Source organism: Lates calcarifer, linkage group LG20, assembly GCF_001640805.2.
Source record: "Lates calcarifer isolate ASB-BC8 linkage group LG20, TLL_Latcal_v3, whole genome shotgun sequence".
Classification (NCBI taxonomy): Eukaryota; Metazoa; Chordata; class Actinopteri; family Centropomidae; genus Lates; species Lates calcarifer.
The window spans coordinates 4146147-4159475 of NC_066852.1; the positions used below are offsets into that span (position 1 = coordinate 4146147).

Genomic DNA, 13329 nt, shown 5'->3' on the forward strand with positions numbered 1-13329 from the left:
AAGCAGAGTATGAAAAATTAAGTACACCCTCACTGCTTCCATAGGAATTAAGAGCATAAGTATCAGCTAGGTGTTGTTAATCAAATGTTTTTGATTAATTGATCATCAGCAAGTGTCACTACCTCTATAAAAGCAGAGGTTTTGGCAGTTTGTTGGTCTGAAGCATTCAAGTTTGTGTTAATACAACAATCTTGGAGAAGAAATTGTTGCTGCCCATCAATCTTGGGCTCTTTATTTAAATATTAAAGATAAAAACATTTTAAATTTAAATTTAACTGCTAGCAGAACACTTTGCTTGCTGGTGTATCATATTTCTGTACCTTTATCCATGATGATATCCATGAACTTATGCACGATGTGCACGTGAAACTGATTTGTATATGACACAGACACAAAAAAAGCATTAGAGTATAGTATTGATTTGCATAGTGTCCTCTCCTCTCCTGACCCCGAGTCAGCTCTCTTGTTTTTGTTTTTGTTTTGTTTCGTTTTTGTTGCTTAAAACTTAAACTTAACAAACTGAGTCCTGACTTAAAATGACTAAACCACTGTGATGGAAGTAGAGATAGAGATGGTGATGGAAATGGAGGGCAGTGTGGCTTGTTGCTGTTGGCTGCTGAAGTCCGGCTGACTTTACTGTCAGAAGCCTGGCAGGAGAGACACTCCATGGTGCGATACGATTTCAGAACTTAGCTGTGACCAAAACATTAACTTTTACTTTCTCTGATTGTGTGGTTTTCACATCCCACATGGTGTGACATTCCAATGTGAATTTTTAAATAAACTAGAAAAAGCATTTCCTACAGAAAATGAAGTGTGAATGTTGAGAACTGAAATCGCTGAAGCTATGGTGGAATTGGCTGTTAATAGCAGGGAAAAAAATAAATGCAGAAGCAAATGTTGGGAGCTGAAAGATGAAAAAACAGCTGAAGCAAAAGTTGGAAGCTAAAATGTAAAACTGGAGATGGGAGCTGAAGTGCATTAGCTGAAGAAGCTGAGAGCAGAAACAACTGAGAGGTGTACACTGCCAAAAGCTGTAGAATGGAAATGGAAAGAAAAAAGGTATCAACTGCTACTGCTTAGGTAATCTAGCAATCAGGTCAGTCGGTCAGTATAAAGGTAAACCACCAATCAAAATGATCCACATGTTACTGTATAGATCTCAGTTGCATATGTGTCTGTAAACAGCACACAGACCAGAGAAAGTGTTGAAGACTTAATGTCCATCAGCTGCGTATAACCCATGTATCATCAGTGTATTGTAGATAGTGTGAAAAATTGTGCTGCGCTGTCACAGTTTGAGAAGTGTCCATGTTTGTGTTTTTGCTCAGATGTTGGAGAGGTCAGTTGACATGACTATGGGGCAGGTGGGGGGTTCTCTCGTTGCTCAGAGGCTGACACTTGAGAAACTGTGAATCTTGTTGCTCAAATAGTCACACTGTGTGAGAGAGCACAAATTTCTCTACATTTTCATGTATAACTTGGATGTGAGATGTGATTATGCAAACACTGGACAGAGCACAAGTTTTAGAGGATTGGACCATTCCCTCCATTCATTTGAATGGCATTTTTTTGCAGAAAAACCTGATTATAGTAACAAGTACAAATAGTAGAAAAAAGTAGTTGAAGAAAGTATATATGTCCTGAAAGAGCTGAACATTTTGCTAATTGAATGGTTCCTGTATATAAGTATGCAGGAGAAGTTTGCAACCAAAAAACGTATGGAACCACAAGCACCTGACCAATTAATATACTGGAGATGTGTCAACTGAAAATCCTGACTTGGGGGCAGCCCTAGCATAGTGACTGCTTATAGTTGCAACATTACTTCATATCTCTTTATAATGTTGTGTGCTTTTCACTTCAGTCTCATATCATAAGGTATGTAGATAACATAGTTGACACACATAACACCAGTGTTTGTCTGTAATCTAAAGACAAAAAACAAAGTGTATTTTTAGATAAGGCCACGTAGTCCACGCTCATTCATTTCAAGTAACTTTGGTTATTTATTAGAACGAAAATAAGAGTAAAGGCCTGAATAAAGCCTGACAAACGCCAACATTTTAAATGTAGGCAAAGGTCAATATTTTAAGTTTGAAAAGCTTGTTATTAAATGGACTTTGGATTGTTATAATTACAGTCTAAGTGTTAACACATATGACTGCCTTGTTTATGTTTGCACTAATATCAGCCCATGTGCTGGACCCTGACCATCTTGATAACAAAAACTGTGGTCTATTTAAACCAGTCTTGATAAAGCTGACTGTCTGACCTGAAATGTGGGCCAGTAAGAGCAGTGCAACAGAATGCATGTTATCATCCTGTCACTGTATCTCTAACACTGTTTTAATCCTCCTCACCTGCATGACTGGCATTTTTCCCTGCATGTCATCTTTCATGCACTTTTCTTTTTAACTTTTCTCACTCTACTCTCCATCATAATCTTTCTGTTCTTTATTTTTTTCTTGTCCTCCTTCTCTCCCCCTCTCCCCACTCAGATCCTTTCACCTATGCTGCAGAAGCTGTGGAGGAATCAATTCCAAAATCAAATCCTTTCCTCACACTACCTGTTGTTGATGCTCTCCACCCATCTACAGCGTCCCCTGACGCTGGCAGTCTGTCCTCTAGGACACCTAGCCATGAAGTGTTCGGTGGGATTGTTTTGCTGCCTCTTGTTTTCTTTTACTGTCTAGATTTCAGTTTGTGTTCACACAGCATGTTGATGTGTTGTACTGATGTAACAAGTCCTGTAAACTCATCCTGGTTGATCTCTGTAGGTGATTTCCGTGTAATTTAAAATGGTTATGGAAAGAATGTGTAGAGGTATATTTCAGAGCAGTAGGGACAGAAATGCAGGGTATACCTGAAGTGGTTTAGGATCACTGGTCAGAACATACTGTTTCTTGACACTTTTCTTTCACATTCATCAGAGATCTGGCATGCTGCCCAAATATTTGTTTCCTTCCACAGTTCGGCTAAATTCCTGGTGTTTAGTTTTTAATTTCTTAACATTCACTGATTTAGACTGTTTAACCTGTTATTTACTTTCTGTCTTTCTGTTAGTATTTGGAACACCTAAATGCTTTGTTGCATGTCCAACTTCATCAGCAGCATTTTTGTTTTTCCCCAGATCATTACACTCCCTTTTTTGACTCAGGCTCTGGCCTTGCAGCTGATCTTGATACTGCTGCACAGATAAAGTCATTTATCACAGGTACTATGGTAGACAACTGTCTGGCTGCTAGATTGTGATGTAGGAGCACTGATATGTTGTGTAAAATTTGTGACTTGTCATGAGTAGAGCTGGACTGACATTGTGTCATAAGACATAAGAGCATTGCACAGAACGCTTCTCCTGGACATGCTGCCTTTTTCTCCCTCCCTACCTCCCCCAAGCCTAGGGGTGTGAGCCTGCATTGTTTTGTGGTTAGCCATTGGTTGTGCACTGCCCTTAATTTTGCCCTGTATTTAGTCTAGCCCTGTGATGAGTGCCCGCTTCCTCCGCTTTTGTTCTACAAATCCTGATCTTTGTTTTTCTTCTGCAAAACAACCATCCCCACAGTTGCTTAGCTTCCTTGCTGCTCCTTCACTGCTGTGTTTTTCTGGTCTCATATCTACATAATCTTCTCCTCTTTTCCTCCCTTTGCTTCTCTGTTGCTGTTGTTGTGTGTCAGACTCCTTCAGTGGGCCAAACCCTTACACCACCCTCTTCCAATCTGAGCCCCCTGCTGTAGCTGGTCTATTCAGAGGTAGGTGCACTCAGGCTGATTAAGGTGTTACAAGTCCAGAAGAAGAAATCCAGCCTTAGACACCTGATGTACCTTACTTTTGTTGTTTTGTGCTGCATTTCTTATGGCCAAATGTTAACAGGGACAACAAGGTTTTTACAGAGTAGCTACAGTGGCGTGAACAAACAAACAAAATAGTATAAATAGTAAAAAGTAAAACTTTCTGCTTCATTGACTGGAGGAGCCTGGGATTGAACTGACAACCTCCTGATCAGGAAACACCCACTCTACTTGGTGCGCCACTGAAGCCCACACTGCTGACATCTTGGAAAATGAGCCTATATATACATCTCTCCGGTACACGATTTAAAAATAAAGCTTTTTGGCTGAGATGTTGGTATTTTCTGTGAGTGCTTGAGTAGTTGAGCATAAAAAGAAAGAGCATGTGTCCACACTCCAAACACAACAGGAGATATGGCGAGTTAAAGAACTGGGGAGGACAGGTCTCCACTCATCAGCTGGTTAAATGACACATTGATGAATTGTCCAAGGAACTGTTCACCAGTTCACGGTTCCTTCTGCTTACTATTGCCATAGTATACCATGCAGTCACACACTTTCTTTGTAATTTGAACATATGGCACAAACATAGTAAAATAAAATTAAATAAGATAAGATAATCCTTTATTAGTCCCACAATGGGGAAATGTACAATAAACTAGTGTGTGGTAGTTAATCATTAATGAAATAATATACAAGGCAAATAGAGGGAAATTGGGTGAATGACAACTCTCCACCACACTCAAATAGATATTAAAAAAAAGTTCAACCAACATAAGTGAATAAGTATCTATCTGTGTGAAATGTGACACACAGTTATGTAGCTTTGTGTCACTGGTCACCTAAACCTACAGTAGCCAGGACATGCCAATACAGGGAGCAAACTGCTGCTTTTGTTGAGCCTTCGTGAGAGTGGATGCTGGGAAGAAGAATATTGACCTATGTCAACTAATTCAATTCAGTTCATTTTTATTTAGCGTCAAATCACAACAAAAGTCATCTCAAGGCATTTTTCATAAAGAGCAGGTCTAGACCATACTCTTTAAGATAGGTATTTACAGAGAGAGACCCAACAAATCCCACCATGAGCAACCAGCGGTGTGTGAGCTCACACAGAAACACACATTTACACATTTAGAGACACTTTTATCCAAAACAACAAATAAATGAGGGACAACACTAAAGACTTTTGAAGACAGAGAGGGACACCCCTGCTCTGGTAGTATTTGGGAGTTTGCTCCATTGTCAGGGAACCACGAACAAGAACAGTCTGGACTGCAAATGTGTGCAGGAATGACAATGCTTCTTACTTAGGGGCAGAGAAGGAGCATAATACTGTATGACTGAGTTCAAGTAGATGGGTGCAGACCCAGAAGTTGTTCTGTGGCCAAGCATTAGTGATTTGAATTAAATTTAGGTGGCCATGATTAGCCAGTGGAAGTCATTGAGCAGTAGAGTAACATGCTGTTTTAGGCTGATCAAAGACCACGCGTGCTGCTGCATTTTGGACCATTTACAAGGGTTTCACTGTCAGTGCAGTAGTTGAGGCGAGAGCTAAACATTCAGGTCACGTACTGAGTCAGGTAAAGCCTAATCTTTCATATGGTGTATAGTGCAAAGTGGCACAACAGATGCAGCATGGTCAGAGAAGGATAGCTGGTCATTGGACCCACGTTTCCTATGACCTCAGTTGAAATGAGAGATGAAGAGGCAATTTGATTTGATGTGATGGAGAGATCGATTAGCTGGAATCACTAAGAATTCTGTTTTAGGGACATTTAGTTGTCATCTGTGTAGCAGTAATATGAGAAGCCATGCAAGTAGATAATTGGAGTGCTGATCCTTCAGGATAAGGATGTTATCCTTGCCATGACATATTGAAGGAGTACTGAATGCAATATGATTCAAACCAAGAAAGCACTTTACCCAAGCAGACATGGGTGTTTTGCATCAACTATGGTTACTGTGTGCTCCTGTCAACCTTGACTGATGGTCTTGGTTACAAAAGTAGAAAGAACAAAAGTATTCTGTAACTTATCAATGTGAATCTGCAGTGCTGGCCAAACCATTTTATATAAGCACAGTGTTTCCCTCAAGCTAATATGTGGCTGATTATTGTAGATACAATGGTGTGCTTGGGCGTAAAGAGATTACAAAATTGACTGTACAACGTGGCTGACTTCTTTATATACTAATAAACAATAATATCATTATTTTTAAGGTAGAATTGCATTGGTAAGTCGAGTGGTTTTGTGATTTTTCTGAATGGAAATGTTAAATACTGAAAAGCAAATAGTTTATAAGTATGTTACTGGTTCTGAAAAATAGAGTCTTCCAAGTATCTTCTGTGTTTTTATTACATTTCTGGATCCTGATGGTTAGTTCTCTTTTGTTCTCACCAGGGTTTACAGCCTCCCCAACACCACATCAGCCACAGAACTCTCGAGGCCTTAATGTCGACTTTGACTCAGTATTTGGCAACAACGCCAATGCCAATAACCTGGATTCTACAGGCAAGTACTCCTACATGCAAAGTCATTTTCCCCTTTTCCCCATTTCCCTTTGAGAGCCAGCAGACTTCATCTACTCGTGCAGTCAGAAGGTTTTGGGGACATATTGTCCACTCATTGGATGGTGTTGAGACTGTAGAAAATCATGTGTGTAGTTTATGTGAACTATGAATGTTCTGAGCACATCCCAAACCAAACATTAATGTTTAATCTGATTATTAGATTAAAGTGGCTTTCCTTACTATGACAAAAGCCTGATCTTTCTAGGAAGTCACCAGCTATTTGGTTCCAGTGGCTCCTCGTTAGACTTTAGTCACGTAGACGAACAAATAAGGAAACATAATTAACCACTAATACAAAAGTGGCAAAACATTTGCCTGGTAATATTTTAGAACTAGCTGACTTTCTACAAAATGATACTTTTTCATTATGTGCTATGTGTGTTCTGTAGAAATCTTTTCAAATGAGGACACATTCTGATGAAATGTTCTATATAAAGTCACAAAAGTATATAATAATGTTTGCAGTTTTGGACAATCTGTTGTGTGATGTATTTCAAAATCCAAATTAATAAATAGTTAAATAGATATGTTTAAGATATATGTGAAATTACTAATAAATGAGGCCATTACTGCAAACACTAGAAGTGCATAATGACCTCTGCACTGCATTTAACATGGTGTGCGACTAAAATGTTTCTTTAGAAAAATCACTTAAATTGTGATTAGTCCGAAATTCGTCTTAATCTTGATAAACAGTGTCACTAACCGTACTGCAGGAGTGTGATTGGGGTTAAAGACTCTTTGACCCTTTGTCTCGTAAGTGTATTTATACCAGCGTATCATCATTAATTTGGGAAAAATAAATAGATGTTTCTAAATGCTACTTTTAGTACCTTGTATCTCGTTCACCCTCACTGGTTTCTAAGCTGCTCACAATCTCATTGTTTTTCTTCTTTCCCTTGTCCTGGGGTTAAACACACTCCCTGGGGTCTTGGCTTTTTGCATGGCATATGCATGACTGGGTGAGTTGACTCAACACACATTCCTGTTACACAGTTTTGCCTGCATGTGTGTTTTTCCAGTGAGCCCTGCTTACTACCTCATTCATGTTCAACACCCTCTCTTTGTGTGTTTGTGCATTTTATGTACTGTTGTGTGTTTGTCTTTGTGTGTTGCTGTGTTATTTTCTGTTGTATTGTGTCTTCACCTGCTCTGGGCTCCCCAACCTCTTATCCTCCCCTCCCTCCCCTCCCCTCCCCTCCCCTCCCCTCCCCTCTCCTTTTCTTTTGTTCGGCCCCCTTTTGATTAAGATGTTTTAGGTGGCATCCTCAAACCCACAGTCACATCCTCACCCAATCAGGGTATGACCCAGAACGGCCAACAGCCCAACAAACTTGTCTCCAATGACCTGGACTCCTCACTGGCCAATCTTGTCGGCAGTAAGTTCCCTTTTTGTGACCATGACTCCCAAAATTTTATGAATAGGACAAATTGTACATAAGCAGATTATTTAAAGAGGTGGACACAAAAGTATAGCATGTAAATAAATTAAATATAAATATTCCTGAAATTTGTGTAAAATGTCAGTTTTCTACATTTTATGTTTTGTGTAGTTTAAGTGTGTTCTTCTTGTGGTTGTCCATTCATTGCCTTTCCTCTGTCCTCTTTAGATCTGGGAATTGGCAACGGCACAGCAAAGAAGTGAGTGCTCTCAGGTGATATTTTACAGTGTCCATGATGTGGCATACTGTGCATAACCTTTTTATTTCATCTCTGTAGTGATCTTCACTGGAGTCAGCCTGGTGAGAAGAAGCTGACGGGTGGAACCAACTGGCAACCCAAGACTGCTCCTTCTACCACCTGGAACCCTGCAACCATGGTAGGACTCTCACTTAACTGCACCTAACTGGTTTCAACCCGTAAACAACCCGAATGTTTTTTGTTTTTGTTTTTTTTTTTTTGTAGTTTACACCTGTGGTTTTCCTCCATAGTCCTGTTTGTCCTAAGAATAATGCATGCAACAATCTACAGTTTGCACAGACAAATGCATAGCAAAGCAGTAAAGCATGCATGTTGGGTGTTCTGAATCAGAATATTACCTGTATATAAAATAGACTCAAAGGGACTTGTGGTGTTTATCTAAACAAATGTCCTGCTTTGCTAATTGCCATGCTGCAAATGAGCTGTTACACTGCATCTGACCAAGCATACCTGAAACTTGTATTTAGTATCACCTGCTTTCAGAGCTAAAATGTTGTTATATGTGCTGCATGTCAGGAGTACCTCTGTTTCTAAAAGCTACAACTAGTGACAAGAAAACAGAAGTTCAACCAACCAATTAGTCAACATCCCAGAATCTTTGTCTGCCTATGCTGTACTTAAACTGGGCAGAAGTGAGCCAAAATGAGAAAGGAAATACATGCACCCATGTAATATTTTAAGTAGGGTCCAATTTCCATGTTTTTTATTATTCTTCATTAAAATCAATAGTGTTTTTGTGGGCCTGAACATGCTCAAAAACTCATGAAACTTGCACATGCATCATGTATGAAATTTGGTGGGCAAAAGTGACCCCTGAAGACGCACAAAAAAACCCTCTTGGCCCCATACCCTCAACCCAACAATACCCTCAACCCAACAGGAAGTCAGACATTTAGAATTTACTGTGTAAATTAGCACATTTTTTGCCATCTTCTCTGTTAATATTAACATAGCAATGCGGAACAGAACAGCATGCATTTTCTACAATATATAGTCCAGTCCTACTGTACACGAAGTTTAGGGATTTTTCTGCACTCTGACCAACACTGATATGCACTTGATGTTAACATCTTCATATTCAGCTGCACCAGAGGTCTTGCCATCACCAGCAGCCACAGCACACTGACAGGACTACATTAACACTGCAACCGTAGCATTCAGCAGCTAGGCTCTTTCCATTACCCACTTCCTGTATCGATAACCTAGTCACAGGCAGAGAGGCTCAACTCAGGCTTGTTTGGAACCATTTTATTGCAGCTTTAAACTAATATCAGGTTATTGTTATTTAAAATCTAGTATGTTTTCTGTCTGCCAAGACACACCCATTTAAGCTTTCCCTGCCAATTGTCTTCTGACTTGCCAGTAGGAGGTGTTGAGTGATTGTGGGACTAAAGGCTTTCCTGGATGGCCTCCAGTTTTTCCTGAAATGTTTGTTTGCTGTGCTTTCTTGGCTCACTTTACTCTCTTTAACTGGTGTCTAACAGCCACAACCTCTTATGTCTGCCTATGATGTCCTACTGAATAGTTGTTTAAAGGACAGTTCCAGTGTTTCTGGAGCTTTGGCTCATTTCCCTTATCCCCGTTTTTACATGACTACAGATTGACTGCAGACTGTGTGCTCGTAGCACACTGAAATGTTTGCTGGTCTGGTGAGCAATGAAATTAGTTCAGATATAGTCTGAAAGTTTCATTGCTGCAAAACATAGCTATCCATAGTCCATCGAGTAATGTGATTCATATTGTATGTATATTCTCCACAGAATCATTAACCAGTGCAAACAGTTTTAAGGTCTGTGTGATGTTTTCTATCAGAGCATTCTCTGGGACTCATAGTTATGAGATATGTCTATGAGGATTCTCAGTCATCCAGGTCATGGTATTTCATGGTATTTTCTTTTTAAGTGTTTGAGGTTCTTGAAAATATTCTTGAAGTAGTTGAGACATATCTCCTGAGATTTCTGTGTACACAGCTGTGTATTTTTTGACTTAAGTCAATGATCCTGAATGGACAGTTTGTGAACTGTTGACAGTTCTGCCCCCAACAAATTGTTGTTGTAGACTCTTGTAAATAGTAAATGTAGAAGAATGAACAGGCATATTGCAGTGCAAATTATTATGAGAAGAATGAATCTCTGCTCACAAAGTTCTGGATCTGAATCTCACTGATAATACTGTCATTCTTTCTGCCTTCCCTCTCATCTCGTTTTAACGCCTTTTTTGGAGATTTGTGTTTTCATTACAAATATACAATTTGTATCCTGACAAATAATGTTCAGAAAGAGTGTCTGACAATAATCCAACTATCTAACTTCTTACTATAGTCCCAGTGCTTTTGATCATGCTGAGGGCATTGATGATGTGACCAAATGTCAATAATGATCAGAAGCTGGTGATTGTTTTCTGTGGAAGTGAGTAAGAAAGAGTTGGTGATACACTAAGTGGCAGATGCCCACATCATCCATCACTCACGACAGGATAATACCTAACATGATGCAAAAAACAGCCTAATCATGTTATGGTTGACTCTCTGAGGAACACTGAGTTAGATGTCCCTTAAACAAACCAAACATTGTCAGTGAGGAGGTATTCTAAAGGAGCACTCTCTGTGCAATGAAACAAGCACAGTCTGTGATGAAAGTGCCAATTTTGGCACCAGTGTCACATCTGACTCACTTGTGCCTCCCTCACCAGTGCCTGAATAGTTAATGAAACGTATCCTTCCCAAGAAGGCTGGGAATTAGACAAATCTGGGTTTGTTATCACTGCAGGGGCTTTTATCACAAGCAAAGGGTGCTCAGAGAAAGACTCTCCACTCTTTTCCTCTCTAATCTCTTTCCGCAAGGAGCTCTACACCTGCCAGTAACCAACTTCTACCTCCAGGACACAACACTCTCTGCTTTTTGTTTTCTTTTACCTCTTTTGTCATTGCCCTGTAAAAAAATGGATCTAGCTCTGATAAGATCAGAAGCTCTTAAAGTCTAGTTTTAATGCAGTCTTTCTGGTATCTTCTGGCACAAGTTATCCAGTGGCTATCTGCGTACCAAATCAGCGGTGTCAACCTCAACCGAAACAAGTTCTTCATCAATCCCTGTATTGCTGTCATTTTGTTTCAGTCTGCAGTATCTTGCCATTCCTTCCTCCATGCTCTCATTCAAGATACATTTTTGATTTACTGTCAACTGTGTGTGGGCATACAGTGTCCTAAGCTGTGAATGGAGTAGTGAAAAGCATCAGCAAGCTTAGCAAGTCCAAACAAGGTCAGCTTTGTCATGTGACTGCTCTCTTATGGGAAGAAGGATCTTTTGACTGGTAACAGGTGAGGGAGGAGTCAAATATGAATTCAGTTAAAATTGGTGTTGAATGAATTCTTCCCTCACCATGGCATATTCCTGAACAGATTTGCAAAGGCTTATTTTAGTTATTGTAATTAAATAAAATGTGATAAGCCGATATCAAATAGTTAACTCTGAGTTGTGTATTACTGTGTCCTGATTCTACAGAAGGAATGAACTTGTTTTTTGTGTCACCTCAGGCTCCATCTGTCATGGCCTTCCCTGCAACCACACCGACAGGCATGATGGCATATGCAATGGTAAGTCCACTGGGACTGTATGCTCAGCAGGAGTTCACTTCCTGTCACACACACTCTCACATGTTGGACTTTCTATAGTTGTGAGGACACTTATTGACATCATGAATTCTCTAGTCCCTTCCCTCAACCATAACCACCACAACAGGGACAGTAAACTATCCTTAAAAACTTTCCCATTGCTTCCAATGGGCAGTCTGCCTATGACAGATAGGTCTTTTGTCAATTTGTTTGTCAGAAAGAGAGAGCGACAGAGAGAGAGTAGGGCAAGGAGGGACTTGTGAATCAATGCACTGTTACAGCTCTACAATGAAGCAACAGTGCATAACACTTAGGTAGAGGCCATTTCTGTTAGTATGAGAAGTGTAAACATTTTTCATTTCATTATGAAACTGGTGGAAGAAATTGGGTAATTAATGACATATTGGTTTGCCTAGTGTGGCAAACATTAGCAGTGTTAGCACCAGCAGCCTTCTTTCTTTGCAGGTGTAGCGACATCTGGCATCAGTCTGGCACCTATGACCAGACTATCACAGAATTCATAGAGAAAAAACATGAACATGTACCTTAGAGACTACACTGAGGTAAACGTAGAGTCACTGAGAATTACGACCTGAACCCCCATCCTCTCTCCAGCCTCCCCAACATCCAATGATACGAAGCAGATACAGAACTCTTCCTCCCAAAGCAGGGTCAAAGGTCAACCTTGTTTAATTTTGACCTTAGGAATGAACACTCTCCAAATCTTTATCCTACACAACAAACTGTGTCTCTGCATTAAACATTCAACTGTGCTTTATCAAGAAAGTAACCTGACAAAGAACTATGCAGATCAAAATACTGCCAAACAGTACTTTGACAACATGTCACCTTCTCCACTCACCATCTCGCTGGTTTGCAACATCCAGGCATTAACATGGGGACATGATATACCAGGAACACCTGGAGGGAATTTCTTTACAACTGGCACAAATGTCCACTTAGACTGAAGTGTTTAGAAGAAAGGTCAAAGTCCCTGTTACATCATAATATTCTGCAAAAACACTTTGGCACACCATAACTCAGGGACTGGGGAGATCGTGATCATATTTCTTGACTGATGTGACTGACTGGCAGAGGCATACAACTGTGTTATTTTTTGGTTTGTTTTTTAGGCAATATAATTCATCTATTGTCTGCTTTGTTCTTTCTTTCCCATCAGCCTCCCCACATGGGCTCCATGATGATGACACAGCCCACTATGATGTACACCCAGCCTGTGATGAGGCCAGCCAACCCCTTCGGTCCAAATCCAGGCCCGCAGGTAATTGATGTCCACATCTGCTGTCCCATTCACTCATTCTTCTTTTGAACTTAGTGACCCAGTCTGTCAGAACCAGATTGGCATTTGTGTTGTGTTTGAGACTTGAAAAATTGTTGAAATATTGCAACAAAGTTTTTTCTGCTTGGCTGATGTGGAAACATGTATTAACAAAATGTGACCAAGTACAATGGAAACAGACTTGGTGACTTAATCATGATGTGCATGAAATATATGACCTATTGATCACTCAGACCTCTCTTATAATATAATATAATCATGCACAAACATTATTTCCTGATCAGGCACCTGTGGCTTTCCTTCTGGAGTTCCTCTCTTATCATTGGCTCTCCATTTCTCTCCTGTTCTGCTTTTA

General features: G+C 40.0%; 1 protein-coding gene across 14 annotated transcripts in view; it reads left to right on the forward strand.

Annotated features, from left to right (window-relative positions):
- The window catches only part of picalma (phosphatidylinositol binding clathrin assembly protein a), a 41460-nt gene that overhangs the window by 25549 nt on the left and 2582 nt on the right, over positions 1-13329 (forward strand). For 4 of the 14 annotated variants that reach the window (XM_018691225.2, XM_051078614.1, XM_051078617.1 and 1 more), the window contains exons 14-22: positions 2502-2654; positions 3134-3217; positions 3678-3752; positions 6194-6304; positions 7614-7742; positions 7974-8004; positions 8083-8182; positions 11597-11656; positions 12855-12956. In XM_018691225.2, coding sequence (XP_018546741.1) covers positions 2502-2654; positions 3134-3217; positions 3678-3752; positions 6194-6304; positions 7614-7742; positions 7974-8004; positions 8083-8182; positions 11597-11656; positions 12855-12956 — 845 coding nt within the window. Of the gene's footprint in view, positions 1-2501; positions 2655-3133; positions 3218-3677; positions 3753-6193; positions 7323-7359; positions 7571-7613; positions 7743-7973; positions 8005-8082; positions 8183-11596; positions 11657-12854; positions 12957-13329 lie in introns of those variants that run through there. The other 10 variants (XM_051078616.1, XM_051078618.1, XM_051078619.1 and 7 more) reach the window with 10 other exon arrangements.